This window comes from Typopeltis vanoorti, chromosome 12, assembly GCF_054136105.1.
Source record: "Typopeltis vanoorti isolate ZY-2024b chromosome 12, IOZ_Tvanoo_1.0, whole genome shotgun sequence".
Taxonomy (NCBI): Eukaryota; Metazoa; Arthropoda; class Arachnida; order Uropygi; family Thelyphonidae; genus Typopeltis; species Typopeltis vanoorti.
Window position 1 is genome coordinate 53,376,179 of NC_143560.1, and position 23,421 is coordinate 53,399,599.

The following is a 23,421-nucleotide window of genomic DNA, read 5'->3' on the forward strand; positions in this document are numbered from 1 at the left end:
TACATGTTTTGTTTCTTTTTCTGCCTTCCTGTAATTTGCTAAGTACTCTTCTAGTTCCTCCAATTCCAATTTGGTACTATGAAACACTAATAAATGCCTTGAATTTTCCAACATCATTCTAACCTTTTTTTTTTTCATACTTACATACCACCTTTCTCACCTTATTCACACTGCTCTTTGTCTTGCAGTCTTCCATAGCTCAGTGATTATCACTGTTGTCCTTTGGTTGGAGTGACAAGGATTCAAATCCCATCTAGGCTGTGTCGTGAAGAACCTCTATAAAGGCTGAAAAGCTGAAGCAAGTTAAGCTGGTCTCATATGGAGTTGACCTCAAAAGAAATAGACTGTCCAGAAGAACATAAAATTTATACACAAAATCTCATAGCTGATCTCATAGCTATACATCACTCCTGTCAGGTGTCTTCTCCCTCCAGGAGATTGACTACCATGTGTCTCCACCATGTCCTATTCTACACCTCTCTGCTGCATTCCTCATATGAGAGATAGGTCCAGTCTTCTATATTTTTCATCCACTCCAGTCTTTGTCTTTCTCTTTCCCTCAACAGTTCCTTCGAGAAGTGTCCTTTGTAGGCAGTTATGTCTCAGAATATGTCCAAAATATCTGACTTTTCTCTTTTTAATTTCTTTAATCAGGCTCCTGTTTACACCTGCCATCTCTAGTACCTCTTCATTTATCTTTTTGTCTTTCCATGATATTCTCATAATTCTTCACAGCATCCATATTTTAAAGGCCTCCAGTTTTTTCACACTCAGATTGGAGAGTGTCCATGTCTCTACTCCATATAATAATGTAGACCATATGTAGCATTTGGAGATTCTTAGTCTTGTTTTCAGATTTAATTCTCTAGATGTCAGTAGATTTTTCATACTGTTGAAAGTTGACCTTGCAGTTTCAATCCTTTTTCTAATTTCATCTGTCCTGCCATTCTCTGTGATCAAGTGTCCAAGGTATATGTATTTTTGCACCTGTTCTAATTTATTTCCTTTTATATTGATGCATATTTTTGGTATTTTCTTTTCTCTTGAAATGAAATTATCATGATTTTTGTCTTTATAAAGGTGAAACTGAGGCCATACTGTTCGCTATACTTGAGGGTTTCATCTATAAGAGTTTTGAGGTCATATTTGTTTTCAGCTAGAAGAACTGTGTCATCTGCTTATCTTAGGTTATTAATATTTCTGTCCCTTACAGTGATTCCTTTGAAGTTACTAATTTTATTAAATATTTCTTCTGTGTACAGGTTAAAGAGAATCAGAGAAAAGACACAGACTTGTCTCACACCTTTGTGAACTGGGAATTCTTCTGAGGTATCTCTATTTATTCTCAAAGATGCAGTCTGTTCCCAGTAAAGATTAGTTAATAGTCTAATGTCTTTTCCATCCATGCCTATTTTTGAAAGGATTTCAATTAATTGTTCATGTTGGACATTGTCGAATGCCTTTTTGTAATCTATGAAGCAGAGGTACACATCTTGTTTTTCTAGATATCTTTCTATGATGGTTCAGATCTTGTAGATACAAGAAAGGTATTTTCATTTTCCTTGAAGCCACTTTGTGTATCATTTATTTCTATGTTTATTTTTCTTTTATATCTTTCAAGAATAACGTCTCATATCCAGTCTCATATATTTTATTGCATAATTTTGTTAGAAATTTCAGTCCTCCTTCATCGAGAGCCCTCAACCATTCTGCCAAGATGTTACCTATTCCTGCAGCTTTATGTGGTTTTAGTTTTCTGATGGCATTTTCAACTTCACAGAGTAAAATGGATGGTCTTTCTAAATCAGTCTGTTCAGGAATATCATTTCTTTGTTGTTCATATAATTTCCTTGTGTATTCAATCCATCTTTCCATGATTTCTTTTTTATCCATTAGAATATGGTCTCTAATGACCCTTGCATGGTTTGCTGTATTTGTCCTGCTTGTCATTTCTCTGATCTTTTCATGCATTTCTCTGCTTCTGTGTTTTCTATCAAGGTTTTCTATATCTATACATTTATATTTAATCCATTCCTCTTTGGCTTTCCTGCATTCTTTTTTTATTTCTTTATTCATGCTTTTATATTCAGGTTTGTTCTTTAACTTTTTTTTTTGTCCCATCAACGTCAGTATTTTTTCATTCATCCAAGGTTTATTCCTTTTCTTTTTTAATTGTGGGAGTGTATTTTTGGCTGCTTCATTGTTGCTATTCTTGAATGTTTGCCAGTTCATGTTAATTTCATCAATTGGTGTTCTATTTTCTGTGTGAGTTGTGGTGTCAGACTTGTTAAGGGATTTTGTGAATTCTTTTATAAAGCAGTCTTTAACTTCTTGGTTAAGTGAGTCTGAATTATAAGTTTCTCTTATGAATGGTTGGCTTGGTATCTTAAGTTTTATTTTGATTTTTGCAATCACTGGGGTTGTGGTCCGATCCTATGTCTGCTCCAGGATATGTTTTTGTTTGTGTTATTGCATTTCAGAATCTTTTGCTTATTATTATATAGTCAATTTGGTTTCTATAGATGTTCCCAGGGCTTGTCCAGGTATATAGTCCTCTGGGAGGATGTTTAAACGGTGTGTTTAAAAATAAGCATTGGAGATTGCAGTTTGGATGTCTTCATAAAATTATTCCAACTCTTCGTCTGGATGATCTTGGGTTGGTGCATATGCTTGGATAATATACAGGTTGAATGGTTGTGCAGTTATTTTGGCTGTTATGATTCTGTCATTTATGGGCCAATATCCCTGTAGAGATTTTGCAATTCTATTACTTAGGACAAGTGCTACTCCATTAAGGTGTAAGTCACTGCCAGAGTAGATTAAAGTGTGATTTTTTTCTTCTTATGTCTATCTGTCCACCTCATTTCACTGATACCTGCAATATTGGCCTTCATCACTTCTAATTCCTGGAGTAGGTTATCTAATTTGCCTGCCTCGTTGAGTGTTCTGACATTCCATGTTTCAAGAGATTGCTCCTGGTTTTCAGATGAGGGATATCTGAGAATATCCTCCCTGGAGGGTTTGGGATATTATCTTCATACACTACCTTAGTGGTTCTTGTCTTACAATTCCCAGTTTCAAGCCCTTCTTCCCTGTAGCTATAAGAGCTGATGGTTGCAGGGGTCTCAACCACATCTCCAACTTCATATTGTGACATGGTGTGTTTCAAGGTTGACAATGGATAAATACGTGGTGAGGCTCTGATCTCTTCCACGACGGCTGGCCACAAGTCCCTTAGATGTCAGGAGTGTACCCTCGATGTGCCGCACATCTTGCTGCCATGCCATTGATCAGTCAGTGTTGATTCTTCTGCCATCTTGGCCATTCCAGACTTCGTGCACATAAGGGATGACATTCCATATTTACAGCATTCTATATTGCTGATACCCTCACTTAGTTTAGTCTGCCAGCCGAGACGGTATACATCACTAATGAGAGAGAAAATGAAATGCCACACAATCTCATTTTCTGTCTCATTTGAAATTCTGCTTGCAATAAACCTTTCATATATTCCTCAATCTACCATCATCTCACTTTTTTCTACAAACCTCATGTTTTCTCTGTGCATACTATATCAAATGGAGTTCTTCATAGTGAATTCAAACAAGGACTCGCTGCTTCCATTGTTATACCATACACACCTCATCAGTATACATATAAATAGCTAAAACACTTGACAGTGCACAGTCAAAAATACAGAATAATTATTAATTAAAATAAAACACTCAGAAGGTCAAATATTAAGTAGCTTATCTTCTGAACAGCAACTCCAGCACTAGTTCCTGCTGAGAAAATAAGTTGCTGCTGCTGCTACCACTTAATTTTTTTTCTCTCTTTTTTATATTCAATGCTATGCTTCTTTTTTTCTTCATTTTTTTTTTCTTTTCTTGTAGAGTGACTGGAATACCATTTCATAATTTTATTACATGGAGTGATACAAGAGTGGATGCACTTTGTAAAGAATGGAATTCTTCATTTCAAATAAGAGTAAGTTGTATATTCATTAATTATCAAATTATAAGAACAAAATTGCTTCTGTTTTGTATATTTGCTTCTGATGATGTATTGTATACAAATAACAGGAATGGGAAAAATGACAGGTGATAGAGATAAGTGAGAGGGTAGCTGTTCATTTGAAGCAGTTTGGTGTGAGATCAAGGCCAATAAAATAAAACAAACACACACCCAGTCCTCAACTTGCAATATATGGTGACTTATGATAACTTGTACTTACAATGGTTATCACATTAACACATTTACTGAATACCACCTCACTACTCCAAATGATGGATTAGAGTGTTATTGTTGCCTTCAGGGCACATTATTTAAGTAATATTTTTGCTGAGGCTGTTGCTACTACTAAGGGTGAGAAGAACCTGAGACTTTAGAAGGAATATAATATGTTGATTGTACAAAGAATGTAAGTGTGCAGCATGGAGTGAAATGACAGCAGAATGTATGAACAACATTGGGAAGAATCTGCTGAGAATATATTTTCATATGTTCATAGGATTTGACAGAGACAGAGCCTTACAAGAGACTGGAAACAAGATAATGTTGCTTGCCAAAGAGTTGGAGGTTAACGATGAAGTTGTAGAACAATTAGTGAAAGCTGTAGAAAAAAAACAAAGTTCTCAAAAAAAAAAAAAAAGTTGTAAAAGGTCAAGAAGAAGCAAAACATTCAGGAAAGTTAGCAATGAAAAAATTATCAAAGATATTTGCTCCTGTTAAGACAATTTGGTTGTTTATAAGGAAGAATTGAAAGTAAAGCACACAGTGGTGTGCTTTACTCTTATTTATTTACTTTTTATTTTATTTTATTTTTTGGTGTAGGGATACATAAAAGTAGCAATAGCAGTACTAATAAAGTTGTAGTAAAAGTTGGATTAAAATTTAAAGATTTGGTCTGATGCTTAAATTAAGCAGCAATAGTGTTTTTGAAAGTAGAATCTCTAAAAAAAATGTCAGGAAATTTTCTCACGTTTATGAAGACATTTTTATTTGAATTCTTCTCCCCACAAGAAAAGTTTTAAACTTTTGTGTGGTATGTTAGTACTATGCATGAGCTAAAGATTACATAATTCAAGGACCAACCCAACTGTAGACACCGAAGAGGATCCCCCCCCCCTTCTCCATTTATCTAATGGAGGAAAAATCATTTATTGCAAAAAGACTTGCACAGGCCCATGCCACGACTGGATCTGAATCTACACCTGTCAGAGAATAGAGGTGCTGTCCACTTAACCAACCACTACAGCTAAGTGCTAACAGTATTAAGTTAGCTAGTATTTTTGGAGGAAGGGGTGGGAGTTATTTGCTGAGCAGCATTCACATCATTCTTATAGAAATGTTATTTTTAACATTATGAATAATGGAAAGAAACTTCTTCTTCTTCCTAACATGGATTTTAGGCCTGTTCCGGTCTCATGCCATCTCTTTCTTGGTCTTCCGATTCTTTTTTTTTTTCCCACTTATTTTGTATCTGTATATTTTTGGTAGTCTGCTGTTGTCCATTCGATTTAAATGTTTTAGCCATTTTTGTTTATACTGTCCTATGTAGTAATTAATTGGCTTTATTTTCAGGGATTGTAAGATTTCTTCATTTGTTTTGTGGTCCCACTTGGTATATCCAGCTGTTTTTCTGAGGAACTTCATTTCTGCTGTTTGAATTCATTTTTCATCTTTCCTTTTTATGGTCCATGTTTTGCTTCTATATAGTAGAGTTGGTTTTGACAAGACATTATATAGTCTGATTCTAGTGTGTTTTTTTGTACTAGGGATGGCTTAAATATGTTATTTATTATGCCATTTACTTTGACAAAGTTTGGTATTTTAATGTCTGTCTTTTTCTTTTTTGTATGATAGATCACATCCCAAGTATCTGAAAGTGTTTACTTGTTCTAGTATTTTATTATCTATTGCCATTTTACTTCAGATTGAGGTTTTCTCCTTTGAATGCCATTATTTTTGTATTTTCTTTAGATATTGTCATATTATATTGTTTTGAGATATCTTTTAATCATTTTAATGATCTTTGTAAATCATTTTCTGATGTAGCTAATACTATTTGATCATCTATAAATAGTAGTGTATCTATCTTCATTTGCAGGGGGTCATTTGTATACCAAATGGGTTATACCGTTTCCAGATTGTTATAATTTTATTTATATATTGAAAAGCAGAGGTGAAAGGGTACATCCTTGTTGTACTCCTCTTGATATATCTTTCCATTCTGAGATGTATTCTAATTTAACTGCTATTTTACTTCCTGTATATATTTCTTGAATGGATTGTAAAAGATGGTTTGGTATGTTTAAATTGGTTAATCATTTTAAATAATTTTTGTCTACTAATTTTGTCAAATGCTTTTTCGTAATCAAATAAAGGCCACGTGTGTTTCTTTTTGAAATTCTTCTCTCTTCTATTAATAATTTTAAAATAAAAATTGGATCTATGCAGGATCAGCCTTTTTGGAAACTATTTTGTTCTTGTAGTAGTTAGAAAGAAACTTATTAAAAATGCAAACTATGTATTGTTCAAAGAACTCCCCCCCCCCCCAATTTGAAATATAGGAAACTTTTATATTCAGAGATATTTTAAGTGCAGATTATTTGATTTTATAAACATAGGCTTCAAAATGTAGTTACTGAATTTTTTTAAAACATTTTGATTGTTCAGATACCTATAGAATATTAAGTTGTGTAATTTAAATTTCATTTTTGATATATTTTTTATGAGAAAGTTTTCCCATTAAAAATTATATTTTTCTATTCCTATAGTTTTAAACTATAGGAATATAAACAATTTTTAAACTATATTATATATAGTTTAAAAATTGCTTAAAAACATTAACATAATAGAAAATGTTTGCTTTATTCCTTCTAGAGTAAATTAAATTTTAAAGATAGGTAATACATTTAGAAATACTTCGGGTGTTAAATCAGTCAAAAGCTTTATCTTTATAAATAATGGCAGGAATTGACTGTTTATCACTCCACATACAAGGGTGGGCTAAAAAAGTTCTCGGCCTAACAATGAAAAAACGAATTTATAATTTCAAAATTATTTTTATTTTTCAACATAATCTCCCTTAAGACTGATACTGTAAGATCTGCAAAATACCTCTCTACAGCTGCAATCACCTCTTGATTCGAAGAAAAACGCTGACCAGTGAGGAAGTTTTTTCATTGTTAAGTTTTGAGAAGAGATAGAAGTCAGAGGGAGCCAAATCTGTGGAATAGGGTGGATGTTTCAACAATTCATAGTGCAGATCCCTTAATTTTCCCATTGCCAAAACTTGTGGGCAATTGCATTGTCATGATGAGAGATGATTTTTTTCTTCTGCAAATTGGGTCTTTTCTCACAAATTTTTTCGTCTAGTCTGGTTAAAAGATCGGAATAATATTTCCCGGTTATTGTTTTACCCTTTTCAAGATAATTAATAAACAAAATGCCTTAACCATCCCAAAACACCAATGCCAAGACCTTTCCTGCTGATGGAACTGATTTTGTCTTCTTTGGTGCTGAACAACCAGCTTCTGTCCACTGTTTTCACTGCTGTTTGAATTCTGGTGTGTAATGGGTGAATCCAAGTCTCATCCGTAGTAATAAATTGATGCACAAAATCAGTTTTATTCTTAAAATGCTCCAAGCACTGTTCAGAGATTTTCATGCAAGTGCGTTTTGATCTGCTGTGAGCAAGCACAGCACTCATCTTGTGCAAAACCTTTTCATTTGCAATACTTCATGAAAAATATATCCTACACGTTCTTTTGAAATTCCTATAGTCTCAACAATTTCACACACTTTGACTTGCTGGTCATCCAGTACCATATCATGCACTTGATTAATGATTTCTGGTGTTGTTAGTTTTTTTCACTTGGTTATGCTATAAATTAAAGATACCAAGAAATTATATACTTTGTTTAATCCTTTATCCAAGTGTAAACAAACAAAGTTTGCACCTGAAGTATTTTCAGGACTGAGGCAACTCGCGATAAAGGTGGTATGACTTGCCTTAGTATCCCATAATGCAAAGCACAACTCCTTGCAGACATGTATATAATGCTATGCATTATGGGAAGGATCACTACCCAGGCCAGTTTTGACCTTTATTGAGGTCTCCTCAGTGGGAGCTAGATCCAGAGGTGATACTAAGGTTGAAATCATATTTTCATCTACAAGTTGCCAAAAGGTGTCACACCTTACTATTAAATTACTCTGGATTAGAGAAAAGTTGTTGGAAGTTTTTTTTTTTTCACTTGGTTATGCTATAAATTAAAGATACCAAGAAATTATGTACTTGGTTTAATCCTTTATCCAAAGTCATACCACATTATTGCCTTAGTCCTGAAAATACTTCAGGTGCAAACTTTGTTTGCTTACACTTGGATAAAGGATTAAACAAAGTATATAATTTCTTGGTATCTTTAATTTATAGCATAACCAAGTGAAAAAACTTCCAACAACTTTGCTCTAATCCAGAGTAATTTAATAACAAGATGTGACACCTTTTGACAACTTGCAGATGAAAATATGACTTCTGCATTACTTCAACCATAGTATCACCTCTGGGTCTAGCTACCACTGAAGAGATCTCAATAAAGGTCAAAACTGGTCTGGGTGGTGACCCTTCCCATAATGCATAGCATTATATACATGTCTGCAAGGAGATGTGCTTTGCATTATGGGATGCTAAGGCATGTGATATGAAGTCATACCACCTTTACCACGAGTTGCCTCAGTCCTGAAAATACTTCAGGCACAAACTTTGTTTGCTTACACTTGGATAAAGGATTAAACCAAATACAGGAATACCTCGATTATCGTGATTCTTGATTTATCACGGTTTGTAATTTGATACCAAAATTCCAATTATTGCGCTCCAAATTCGAATTATCGCGGCCGTGAGATGTAGCCCACTACATATGCAGCCAGTTCGAGTCGCCACTCTCCAGGTATCGCTCTCTTGTAGCATTTCGTTTTTATCTGACGGCGCCTGCTCACCACTAACTGTCTGCCTTTGCCTGAAGTGCATGTGGATATTTATTTCTCTTCTTATTTACCCCTACAATGAATGCTAAAAGAAACCAGGATGATATCAAGTCTACAGCTATCAAGAAGAAACGTAGAGTGATCAGCTTAGAAGATAAGTTGCATATGATAAATAAGTATGAAGCAGGCATAACCAAAGCCAAAATTGCAAGAGAATTTGGTCTAAATGAATCAACTGTTCGCCATATTTTAGAACTGCAAACTATAAGCAACTAGGACAAAGTGCATCGACCTCGTCTGCGTCCCAAACCACGAGAAACAGAGGCCATCTTATGATTGAAATGGAAACACTATTGTTAGTGTGGATAGAAGATTGTAACCAAAAGAGAATTCCTCTTAGTCAAATGACTATAAAAACAAAAGCAGTGAATTTGTTTGAAACTTTAAAAAGAAAACAATTGGAAAGCCAAAATGATTCGGCGTCAGTAGTGGAAGGAACTTTATCTGCAAGTTCAGAGTGGTTTGATCGGTTCAAAAAGCGATTGAGCATTCATAGTGTTCATGTACAAGGTGAAATTGCAAGTGCCGATGAAAAAGCAGCAGCTAGTTTTCCTGGTGAATTGCAACAGATCATTGAAGAAGGAAATTATACCGATGTTCAGATATTTAATGCTGACAAAACAAGCTTATTATGGAAAAAAATGCCCACTAAAATATTTTAGCGAAAAATGAAAAATCACAGCCTGGCTAGAAGGTTTTGAAGGGGCATGTAACACTTTTACTATGTGGCAATGCTTCTGGAGATTACAAGATGAAGCCTCTCTTTATCGTTCACAAAATCCTTGCCTGCTTAGAAGTTTAGATAAAAATTTTCTCCCTGTTCATTGGAGATTCAATAGAAAAGCTTGGATGACAAAAACTATTTTTGAGGATTGGTTTAAAAACTGTTTTTGTCCTGAAGCTGAAAGGTACTACAAGTCATTAAATCTTGATTTTAAAATCTTGTTGATATTAGATAATGCACCTAGTCATCCAACAGCACTGAATGATTTGTGTGAAAATGTAACTTATTTATTTACCACCTAATACCACTTCCATCATCCAGCCAATGGATCAAGGTGTAATTGCATCCTTTAAGGCATATTACCTACGAAGAACTTTTTCACAAACAATAGAAAAGACTACAGGAGATGAAACTATGACTTTGACAGAATTCTGGAAGGCATTCAACATCAAAAATTGCATTGAGAATGTCAAGGAAGCATGGAGTGAAGTAACATCTAGCAACCTGAGAGCGACATGGCACAGGATTATTCCTCATTGTGCAAATGATTTTAAAGGATTTGAAAATGAAGTAACCTGTATTATCAATGACATAACTAAGCTTGGCTTCGATCTAAGACTAACAGAAATTGAAAAAGGTGATGTTCGGGACCTGCTTCAGTCACATGATAAGGAGCTGGATGATGAAGACCTAATTAACCTCGAGAGACAACGTGCATATGATGCTCAAATCGATGACAATGACGAATCAATTGACGTGGCACTGAAGGAATTTACTCTCGAAGAAATGGACAAAATGTGTAGAATTGCTCAAACTTTTAAAGAAAAAATCTTGAACGGCAATCCTAATCTTGAGTGATCAATGAAAGTTCATCAGGAAATTGAAAATTCCATCCGTTGCTACTGAGTTTTATACGAAGAAAAATGAAAGAAAAAATTCCACCAGACAACTCTACACCAATTTTTATCCAAGAAAGAATAATTGTGTGTAGTGTATGTGCTCCTTATATATAAATAAAGATTAAAGAATAATTTCGTTTTTCTAAATGAACCTTCATTTTTTACTTAACACGTTTAACACATTTCTTTTTTATTTCATATATAAAATTTAATTAATAGATTTTAAAAATCCTTGGCAATGATCAACCATTTTACACGCATTATTTATCGCGGATTTGATTATTGCGATATTTTTCGTGGCAACAATAACCGCGATAATCGAGGTATTCCTGTATATAACTTCTTGCTATCTTTAATTTATGGTTTCTGGTGGTGTTATACTTTTTGGACGTCCTTCACATGGATCATCTTCAAGGCTGGTACGGCCATGTTTAAATTTGGCAGCTCATTTCTTAATTGTCGAAAACAAAGGAGAAGAGTGCCCATAAACTTTAATGAAATTCGAATGAATTTCTTTTGGTGTTAAGACTTCTTTTACAAAGAATTTTATAACCACACGATACTCAATTTTATCCATTTCAAGGGATACAGACAACACTTTTGCTTCAGACAGCTGTATAAAACAAACTACTTGATAGAATGACTTGCAATTTCACATGGTTGCTTATGACATATGTACCAACTTAGAAAGAAAAAATCTTGCCGATAGTGTTGCCATCATTGGTCGAGGCCAAGAACTTTTCAGACCACCCTCATATGCAACTGCCATTTGCAGCTGTGGTTCATTTAGAAAATAGAACCTGATTGGCTACCATTCTTTAATGTTCTTGCCAGAATAACAGAATGCAAAGAAGTGAATATCTACTGTAAGACCATGCACACAAATCATTACTTATCACTATAGATCACAGAAACTTAGCAAGAATAAGAAAGGTAATATTTCAAATTAATCGAGTTTATCATGAGAATAAGGATGAGTGGAATCGTGAAGTATATAATGAGCAGGCTAGAAAATGATTAGTCTTAGTAGGAAAATAATATTTGAAATTGGCTGTGCAGAATGCAGGCAACCGAAAAGAAATTTATCATTTTGCTGCAAGTAAAAGAAAGAATGAATGTAGTATAATAATTAGTGAATGTAGATGGCATGCTTGTTAGAAGCAAATCAAATTGTTCAAATAATAGGCGCCTGCTTCCTTAAGATCTATCAGCATGGTGTAGAGTGCTACAACTACTACAATGAATAAAGAGACAGAGGGACATAAGTAAGGTTCTCAAGTTTTTGCATAACCTGGATAAACTCAGCAGTAGGAACTGATTGAATATCAGCATGGATGCTCAAGGAATGTTCAGCTGAACTGGTTAGGTTCATGACATGGTTGTATAATTTGAGTTTCAGCTTTGGAAAGATCCCACAGTATTGAAAAGAGAATATATAGTAGTCCCTTTGTACAAGAATGATGTAAAAAGTAATGCATCTCGCTGTTGACCTATCAGTATCACTGGAGTGGTAGTGGAAAGTTTAGAGAATTTGGCAAGAACTTGCATACAAAAATAGATTGAGCGATATAAAAATGGGTTAACAGACTAGCTATACTTTCTGAGAAACAGCATGACTTAAGGAAGGTCATGTCTGAGAAGTTTGCTCGTATTTTATTATAATGTTATGGGTGAGGTGGATAAAGAGAATCCACTCTAATACTGTTAGACTTTGCTAAGGCATTTCATTGCTGTTCAGGTTTAGTCTATACATTAATGATATTGGAAAGAACCTGACAGGAGCAGATGCTCATTTGCTAATGTTGCAAAGATGGCTGGACAATCAGAAATGAAACTGATATGTGGCACTTACAAAAAATGACTTGAATAGGCTGGAACTGTGATCAGATGACAATGGCTGTTGATTCAGAGTTAGATAACAAAAATTACAAATACTCAGAGGACAATTGCTATGATGAAATGAATATTGATGTGTAAGGATAAGGAAGTCATTTTGCCTCTTAAGGCCCTGATACAACTGTACATTAACTACTCTGTACAAATTTGGTCTTCTGGCTTTTCAGGGGGATGAAGAACCTGAAGGATGCAAAGATGAGTTAAGGCAATATCAGGACAGATTAAGAATATGTGGAGTTGCTGGCAGTGATAAACAGGAGAAAGGACAGGGGATTAAAGCACAATGACATAATGTTATTGGATAGCCGTTGATGGAATTTTTTGTTATATGAAAGGTAGTGAAAGGAATGGGATGCCTGTGGAAGTTGAGTTTTTGTGTGGTTAAAGAATGGGTGAAAGCTAGATTTTTTTCTCAAAGAGCATTGAGTGAATGAACAGTTTGCCTGCTGAAGTGGTGATTGTACCAAGTGTGAATGAGTTTAAGAAATGATATAACAGCTGGTATGAATGATGTATTGGTCTCCCTTGATAAGTCCTTGACTCCCTGGTCTCTAATAATAATATAGCAAAATAATAAAGATCCACTGAAAAGCTGTTATCAAACCTGCTAGGGTATCTTTTTTACATGGATCTGCAATGCTTAATCCTGTAAAAAAAAAAAAAATAAATAAATAAAATAAATAAATAAAATCTCAGGGAAAACAAAAATATTTGCCAATTAACACACGGTATTATCTTGAGCATTTTTAATTTCTCTTAGAGTATTGGGAGTTCCTAAATGATGTTTTCCTCTAGCATCCAAAAATATGGAAATGGCTTTTGTCTTCTCTTGAAGTGCACAGTAATGCAGTTCATGAGGACTCATAACATTATGTACATAATGTCCCTCTAAAATTGGCCCTGAGACTAAGTAGATTCAGCATCATAATGTCTTTTCATACTTCTGTATAAAATAACTTCCTTCTTTGGATCTGTGGAGATGAATTATGCAGCTTAAAACTAGCACTATACATTGCCTACCTCGTACAGACAAAAAAAAACCCATAAAATTTTATGAAACGATAAATGTCTTTTGTGTTGGCTTTGAGCAAATAAGCACAAGACACACCAATGAACTTTCATATATTTAAACTACCAATTTTATGTTTTTAAATTACATTTGTTCACCCTGTTTTGTCTTGCAGTAAAGCAGGTTATCATACACTTATCATATATATCCATTTATGTTATGATATGTTTTTAAATAATATGTGAATTATATTGGAAATATTGTTTTTATAATATTTAAAAACATGTTTGTCATTTCTAAAAAAAATATATTTTTATAGTGCCTGCGGCTTATAGCACATATACTTCATCTTTTGTCTCGTAATAAGCGCTTTCTGGCAGCTAGCATTCTGAAGTTTAGTAAAGCAATGGTAAGTAAAAAATGTTTTATTTTTGTTATCAGTGTATCTTATCTGCATTACTTTTCTGGCATATTTGCTACTTATTCTCATAATAAAAAAAATTATTGGATTGATTTCTTGAATACAATGAACTTGTAACAACCAAAGGAACAATTTACTATAGTGAATCATTTAGTATGGCAGTAATGTATGAGGCTTGGCTGGTTCATTTTGGCAGTTTATCATCATCAAATTTCTGATATATACTCTTAGAGAGCGTACAGGATGTTATGCTAGTACTACATGAAAAGTTACATCAACACTAACTTCCAACCAACAATTTTCCCCAAATTAATCTGTTACTTGTCAAGACTAATATATTATCAGATCTTATGAAGTGCTGCCCAAAAGTTTGTGGAATTTGACTATAAAGAAAAAATTACTTACCCTGACTTATAGTTTCCACTGTCTCCTTCGAAGTTGCCCCCTTTGGACAACTATGCAGCAATCCCAACAATATTTTCCACGATTCCATGCATCCCTGGAAGCCCTCAGGTGCAACTGTGTTGAGCACCTCCTGCAATTCTACCTGTATCTCTGAGTCATATCAAAATGATGTCCTTTCAGCTGGAATTTCATTGTAAGGAACAGGAAAAAGTCACGGGATGAGATCAGGGAATAGGTAATAACAGTTGTGTTTTTTTGAAAGCCAGGAAAACAATAGATGTATGCATAACCTGCAAATCCATGATTCATCTCTGGTTTGATCTCCCTGCAGACAGCAACATGATATTCTTTCTGGTCATCGCTCAGCCATCTCGTCACAAATTTTGCAACGTGTCTTATGTTCACGAACATCATGGATAGTTTGCCTATAATTTGCAAGGATAGCTTTTTTTTTTTTCATTTTTGTGATGTTTTTCCAGTTATGCTTGTCAATGGTTGTCTAGAATGCTCATCGTTGACCGACATCTGTTCATCCTTAGTTTGTACACAAAAAAGTTTGCTTTGGGTCATAGTATTATCACCAAATGTTTTCTTATGCATTTGGTGGATTTTTGAAGCAGACTTTTCAGGTTGAAGCAAAATTGATGCAGGTTCTTTGCTCCTTAAAATCCATCCATTTCGATTCAAGAAGAAAACCACTGAACCACTAAAGCACAACATTACAAAACTGAATGTAACCCAAGAGCACATCCTCTCAGCTTACTAGCTGTTGACATACTGATTCACAAAAAGTACTGCACTCCCCTTATAGCAGCAAAAGACTGTACTACAACCAGTTTGCATGCTATTCAAATTCCCCAAACTTTTGAATAGCACCTAGTATGTCTGTCTTCTAAAGTAAATCTTACTTTATCAATCCAACTAGACCTTGGCCTTCCTGTGGGTCTTTTATTGCCATTTTGGCAAAAAAACACTTTTTATTCTAAATATTCTCTCCCATTCAGTTTAAGTAACCATACCACCTGAGGTTAGCTCTGCTAAAACACATTCCTGAATGTTAACAATGTCAGATTCTCTCATAATGTCTTTGTTTTAATATGATACTGCTATTGATGCCATCTGTTAACACCCATAATCTTTGTTGAAAGTTTTTCCCTTGGTTATATTATAAATTAAAGATACCAAGAAATATACTTTTTTGGTATCTTTAATTTATAATATAACCAAGTGAAAAACTTTCAACAATTATCTATCTCTAATCCAGAGTATTTTCAATAATAAGGTGTGACACCTTTTGGCAACTGGTATATGGAAATATGACTTCTCCATTACTTCCATCTCAGTATCACCACTTCTGGGTCTGGGTAGTGACCCTTCCCTTAATGTATAGCATTATACATGTCTACAAGGAGATGTGCTTTGCATTATGGGAGATGCTGAGGCAAGTGATGAGAACTTATACCACCTTTGCCATGAGTTGCCCCAATCCTGAAAGATACTTCAGGTGCAAACTTTGTTTGCTTACACTTGGACAATGGATTAAACCAAGTATTAATTTCTTGGTATCTTTAACCCATAATCTTTCTCAGAATGTTCATATCTATGAGCTATATGCTCATATCCAGTCTTTGATCAAGTGTTTTATTTCTGTCTTGAATATATTATTATTATATTACTATATTCAATTGTCTTGAATATAGCTTGTTTTGCATTTTGACTAATTTCTCTCTCATATAAATTTATTTGATTTTCTTTCTACTGTACTAGCTTTGCTAATTTTCTTGTCTGTTTCCATATTTAATTTGCCATTACCCTAAAAATTATGTCAAAATAGCTGAAATGTTTTACTTGCTCTATAGGTTCTCCATTAAAGATGCAGCTGATGTTTTCAATATTTCTGCCTATTTTCATTGCCTTTTGACTTTTTATCACTGATTTTCATACAAAAATTATCATAACAGTTATTCAATTTTGTCACAGGACTGTACAGACACTCTGCTGGATTTATTTAGAAGTATAACCTCATCTGCATAAAACAGGGAGCTGAGATTAAGATTTCCAGTTTTGATATCAGGTTAAATACCACTTTCCTTCATAATGTGATCCATGTAAATGAGAATAACAATGCAAAGGCACACCCTTGTCTCACATCTGATTTAACATCAAACCATCTTCCTGTACCTCCTTCAATTCTAACTGCTGACATACAACTTAGATATAGACTTTGTATTGCTTCAATACATAGTGTAATGTAATATCCCATTTACATCTATAACTGTAGTGTTTGAACAGCTTTTCTCTTGGTACCTTGTCATATGTATTTTCCAGATCTACAAAACTTAAGTACAGATTCTTATTATATTCCTGTGTTTATCGACTGTTTGTTTTAAGGTGAAAATCTGATTTTGACAATCTCTATTTGGCCTGAACTCGGCTTGTTTTTCTCCAAGCTTCCGTTTTGCAATTTTTCTTGGCCTTTTCTCAATTAAACTTGCGTAAATCTTAACATTGAACACTCAGTAGGGAAGTTCCTCTGCAATTCTCACATTGTTTTATTTCCCTTTTCACAGATAGATGCTATAAAAGCTCTGCTCCAATCATCCAGAATTTTATCCCCTGAACCAAGCCTTCTGAATTATCCAGTGTAGCCACTGTAAAACTTTTATATTTTCATATTTGAGCAATCTGTTCCAACTGCCTTTCCACATTTCAGGTTTCTGATGTCTTTTTTCTATTTCAAGTATATGTATTCCTGATTGCATTCCTATTGAGGTGTTTTTTTACCTCTGTGTCACTACTTGTTTCATTTAGCGAAGTTTTCAAAGCAGTTACTCCATACCTCTAGAACATCTGTCTCCTCAGTTTTCGCATTATCTTTATTGTATGCTGGATATCTTTCAGATTTAAGATGACCAGTGGTGTAATGCAGGGTTCAGTCCTTGGACTGTTCTTCAGTCTATGCATTAATGACATTAAGAAGAATCTAACATGAGATATTCAGTTGTTGCTGATGTTGCAAAGATAGGCACTTACAGAATGATTGGAATAGGCTAGAAATTTGGATAAATGAAAATGGCTTTCAGTTCAATGTTTGTAAGTGTAAAGTTATGCACTCTGGCATGATGAGATTTCCAATACTGTTATATTAGTGGGAATAAGCTGCAAGAAACTAAGGCTAGGGATCTTGGTGTGATGGTGGATAGGAATTTGAAGTTCAAAGGTCACATAGAAAAAATTGCAAAAAGAACTCAGTGTATAGTTGTGACATTGAAGTGAACCTTGACATGTAAGAATAAGGAAGTTATTTTGCCTCTTTTGCACCTGGACTGTGTGCAGATTTGGTCTCCTAGGTTCCAAGGGGATACAGAAGTTGCGTAAAGGGTTCAAGGGAGAGTTACAAAGATTATATTGGAGTTATGGAATGTAGATTATAAGGACAGATTAAGAGTATATGGACTACAGACTGGTTAATAGGAGAAAGAGGATTGATGTAATGTGATAGGATTTTGGGAGATTCTGGTAGATGTTATAAGGATATGAAAGGTGGGGAGAAAGCACAGAAGCATTTTAAGTTTAAGAAAGGGGATGGATTTTTCTCTCATAGAGCAGTGAGTGAGTAAAATAGTTTGCCTGGTGAAGTAGTGAGGGCATCTAGTGTGAATGAGTTTAAGAGAAGGTATGACAACTGGTTTGAGTGATGTATGACCTCCCTCAATGAGTTCTTGACTCCCTGGAGGTCTCAGATAATAATTAATCTTTGATTCCTATTCCAGTACTCTTTGCAAAATTTCTAAGCTTTTACAAATAGTCTCTGGCATATTTTGCCACCTTCTTGATATTTATTTTCTGTGTTCATACCAAAGTCTTCCCATAACTTTTGCTTAGCTAGTTTTATGCAGATCTTCTTTCTTACATTTTTCTCTATATACTCTAAGAGTACAAGCCATCTTACTTTCCAGTAGGACTTGCATACTTCTCTGGATGAATCACTGTTTTCTGGGTTTGCTGCTGAATCTCCAAGGCTTGGTTCTTGTTTTAAAACTCTTTCATTTTTTGTTAAATGATATTTGTGTATTTGAATCTACAGTTCATTTATGAAAGCTATTCGACCTTGATCACTTTAAAACTTTCTTACACACTCTTCTTTTCAATAAGGAATTCAATTTTATCCTGCTCAAAACTAAATAGTGATTACTTCCAATTTCAAATCCTTTGTATGCTGTTGTGTCCTGAACCAGTGGGAAAACATTGTTATCTACAATGAGATAGTCAGTGAGACTTTATTTCTTACATCTTCTCTTTCTGAATTTTGAAATATTTCTGGTGTGAGAAATAATTAGTCCATGTTCTGAACAGAAATCCAGTAGGTCTTGCCATTATTATTATTATTATTAGCTCTTCTCCTTTCTACATATTTTTCAAATACATTTTACATTAGAGTTATAAGTATTATTATGAAAATATTACTTGATTGATACAATTTTTGCAACAATGATTTAATTACTTACCATTTTCCAAATTGGTTATAAGTAAACAGATTGGCATAGGGAAACTGAATTGCTGAAAGGTAAAGTAAATGCCAAGAAAAGTTAATAAGTTTTTCATAAAAGAATAGAAACAAATAGACATATAATAAAGCAATTAAAAAAACAAACAAGACTATAGGAAATTACACGGAAATTTGTTTCTGCATGGGGATTGTATACGTATGCAGAGTATGTGTATTTTTTATTTTTGTACATATAATTCTGTCATTTATACCATTAGCAAATCACTCCCTTCACCCAGAGTGGTTTAACTCTTAATTCCAAAAGAAAAACACTGAACTAAACTATAAATTCAACTTGCACATTGATTGATATCACTGTTTATCCCATATATTTCTTATCTTCTAGATTAGCCTATTAACTTTCAGCTCATTTGGAGATTGAATCTTCAGACACCTGTATAACTAAAATAAAAATAATTAATTAAAAACAAAGCAAATATTTACAACATGTTACTGTAATTTAACTATGCAATCACGAGTATATACTTCAAGTCACAATTTCAAACATGAAAATCACTTCATGTTTGAAATTGATTTTTTGACTCCTTGAAGGTCTGGTGTTGATAATAAACACTAACATTTCAACTTTTGACAGCTTATGCCAAATTATAATTAATCTAATTTAAATAAATTTATTTCACATAAAAATCTCAAAATGTCTTGCTCATGGCATACAAAAAAGAAACATTTAACTGACAACTTCACAAAATAATACTGCACTACTAATTTGTAACTTTAATCCATTGGTTTTTGATATTATTGTGGGACATCTGAATTTTAATAAAGATATCCTACAATTCACTTGAAGACAAACATATTATCCAATAATTAAGTTGATTCCATAGAAACAAATTGCTGAATCATTTTCTCTATATTTTTAGGTTATTTTATTTCTATCATGCATTAAATTATTTTCCTTTCTAAAAAAAAAAAAAAACTTCACTTGCTTCCAATATCTGTAAATGATTATTCATAGTTTGGTCACTGTAATGCTGCTGTAATGAATTATAATCTGGGAACAATACATTTTATTTCTTTTAAGGTTACAAAATGGTACATTTATTGTGAAGAATTTATAGAGACAAAAACACATGTTGGAGTAATTACTTTACTTATAATTATGAAAATAACACTCAACATTTTGACTCTGTATTGAGGTCATCATCAGGAAAACACACATGTACAGGACACAAGCTACATGACACTACATCACCTTACTTTGGTGTAGTGTCATATAGCTTGTGTCCTGTGCATATGTGTGTTTTCCTGATGATGACCTCAATACAGAGGTGAAAATGTTGAGTGGTGTTTGCATAATTATAAGTAAAGTAATTACTCTTCACGAAGAATGTATTAAAAGTGTCCTTTAAAAAAAAAAGTATCTTGCATTCTTTTCAATTTTCACTGCCTGTTGTTAGCACTACAGAGTTTTGTTGTTGATGTTGTTGACTTCTTTTAATTGTAATGTATTATATTTTTAGGTTGTTATGCGACTATTGTGGGTTTTGCAACACATTCCTGAAGTAAGTGTGTATATACATGCTGTTTATATATCATATCATAATTTGATGTGTTTTTTAGTATCTTTTATACTGTATGTTTCATCATCTTTTGAATGAATGATTTAACTCTTAAGTAAAAAAAAGTTGAAACTCAATCACAAATCAACTTGTACTCGGATTTGTATCCCAGGATGTCATACATATAACTTGTCCTCTAAATTAACCTATTAATCCTTAATGCATTTTTATATTTCTTTTGAATTCTTAACTCATTAAGAGAATTTTGGTCTTCAGATCTTTAAAAGAGAAGTATCTTTAGTTTGCAAAAAGAAAAAACAAACATGCACAACACATACTTCAGATCATAACATGAAATAGTATTCAAAAAACGCTTTTCCTACACTGCTTCATTTAATTATGTAATCTAAATAGTTTTTATATATATATATATATATATATATATATATATATATATAAAAACTTTTTTTTTTTTTTTGGACACATTTCTGAGATTTTAGTGTGTTTCTTTGTGTGTTCACTCTTGTGAATTCACAGGAAGAAAAACTAACACAAACTGCTTGCTGTATAACAGTAACATAAATTGTTTAATTTCTTCCTGCGTTAATACTGAATGCAGCATATCTTGTCTTGAACCAAAACATTTCAATAACTTAATTCAACTATCTATATGAAAGTCATAGTAGGCTTCATTGAATAAATTACTAAAACCATATCAACAGTCCAGTCACTTTAGAATGAGTATATTTTCTGTATGAAAGTCTCAGCATTCTTCACTGCAGATGTTACAATATCACTGGCTTCAAATCTTACAATAAGTTCAGTACTCACAAATAAACTTTACTGGGCCTATTTCTATATGCCCTAGAAAGCAAAGTTTCCTTCACTTTTAACTGATTAAATCCTGTATGGACTAATAACTACAGCAAACTTTGTATTTATCTCTGAAAGGATTTTCTTTATATTATGTTTCTAACTTTCTAATTTCTGTTTAATCTTCGTATTGAAGGTACAGAAATTACCACAAATTGCCTTTTTACTGTGTTCTCTTCTCCTCTTTCGAATAACGGATACTTAATGCTGTTATCATTCTATTCATTCCTGTACATGTTTAGAAATAAAGTAAAGCAACTTAAACTCCAGTCTACTGTTATTGGTTTCAGCATTGTGCTTAACAGCAATAAGGTTTCATTTCATGGTGCTGGAAGGTTCATCAATTTTAACTTTCCACTAAAATTAGTGGAAATTATAACATTTCCACTAATTTATTTCAGTAGATATTCTTTGAAAATCTGCTGAGAAAGGTTGTTCTAAATGATAGACAATGCTATTTCAGTGGGTTTAAAGTTGGCCTTGGTACTGTACTGTACTATAGGTTGATCAACCAACCTCTTGTGTATGGGCCTGACATAAAAAAAAAAAAAAATTAAATTAAAGAAAATTGTTTACTAGTTGCTATTTCTGTATTAATAGGTTTTAGAGGAAAGAGAAAGACTGATGTATGCTAATTCTGTTGAGTAGCACCCATAGAAGTGCTTATAAAAGAAGACATAAGACAAAAACAGAGAGAAAGAAAAAAAGGGGAGGGAGGATCATCTAGTTAGACAAATTGTCTTTTCTCTGTGTAGCATTAGAAATTTTTAGGAAGGATTACCTCAAATGCGAGAAGAGTGCATCAAAAAATTGACACATAAATAATAGACATACCAATAACAGAAGAGACAGCATTCACTTACTTATGATTTTGAATTATTGCAAAAGTTTGATTCATGCATCATGTCAATTCTCAATGCTAACACAGTTAAAGAAAAATAGAATAACAGTTTAAAAAAAATAGTGTGTGTTAGAATATAGTTATGGGCAAGAGAAGAAGTTGATGTATATCATGATTAGAGTATAAAGAAAATTAAACCAAAATTACTGTAAAATAAAAAAAAAAATATTATTAACCAAACTAATAGTGAGGGGCATTAAGCAGGATACGATGTATATATAAGCTTAAATTCTGTTGGACATGTATTCTGGTTTTATTGACTGAAGACATAACTGAGAAATAAGATTAAACCTTTGTTAAGTTATTTAAATATTTTGTCTCTTTCAGGGATGTGGCAATAGCTACATTGCAAATCTGTGACAATCACATTAAAAGGAAGTTGAAATAGACTAGCGTGTATTAACAATGACTATTTAGACTTGCATATTTAGGCTTATGTTATGAGGTTTAATGGAATAAATATGGCACATATAAATAATTAAACAGCATGTTTAATAACTTCTATATTTCATCTGTCACTGAGATATCATCAAGGAAACAATCTTAAAATTGCAAAAACACACACATTTGCATAAACAATAAGTGGAAAAGACTAGACTGAAAGGCTCAAGTCCTATGAGAGGTTCCCCTCTATTGGTGCTGTTGGCTAGCCTTAACTGTGTTAGGTGGGAGGCCTAAGTATGTTTCTCAAATCTTGGGAAGTTTAATACAACTATATTTATTATGCTTAGGTCGATTTTTAAATCTACTGCTGATTCTAAAAAAAAACGTCTTTCAAATTTGTATTTTTTGTGGTGAAGCAGAGTATTTTGTTCTATTTGATTCTGTGCAAGGTATTGAAGGCATGGTCAGCAAGTCCTGACTGATCATACTTATGGATTATGATCCCACTAATTCTCAAAAGAAAAAAAATTAAAAGACTTCTTAAAAATATCACATCTTGCCCTCCAGAAATAGTTTAAAAAAAAAAAAAAAAAATCTCAGACTGTTTAGTTCCTAACCCCCTCCCCCACCCACCCACCCACCTGTATGTGTGGATTGGCAAAAATTCAAAAATCTAATAATCCTCTCTGTTCCAGAGTAGATACTACTGACTCAATTCTTTTAAGTTACCCAATCAGCTAAATCCTTAATCCCACTTACAGATGATATCCTTCTTATATTAAAAAT

At 33.4% G+C, this 23,421-nt stretch overlaps 1 protein-coding gene across 3 annotated transcripts in view; it reads left to right on the forward strand.

Moving 5' to 3' along the window:
• Nucleotides 1-23,421, forward strand: part of LOC150100793 (glycerol kinase 5) — a 329,559-nt gene that overhangs the window by 131,636 nt on the left and 174,502 nt on the right. For all 3 annotated transcript variants that reach the window (XM_090401274.1, XM_090401275.1, XM_090401276.1), the window contains exons 5-7: nt 3,894-3,987; nt 13,902-13,991; nt 20,439-20,480. In XM_090401274.1, coding sequence (XP_090257400.1) covers nt 3,894-3,987; nt 13,902-13,991; nt 20,439-20,480 — 226 coding nt within the window. The remainder of the gene's footprint in view (nt 1-3,893; nt 3,988-13,901; nt 13,992-20,438; nt 20,481-23,421) is intronic.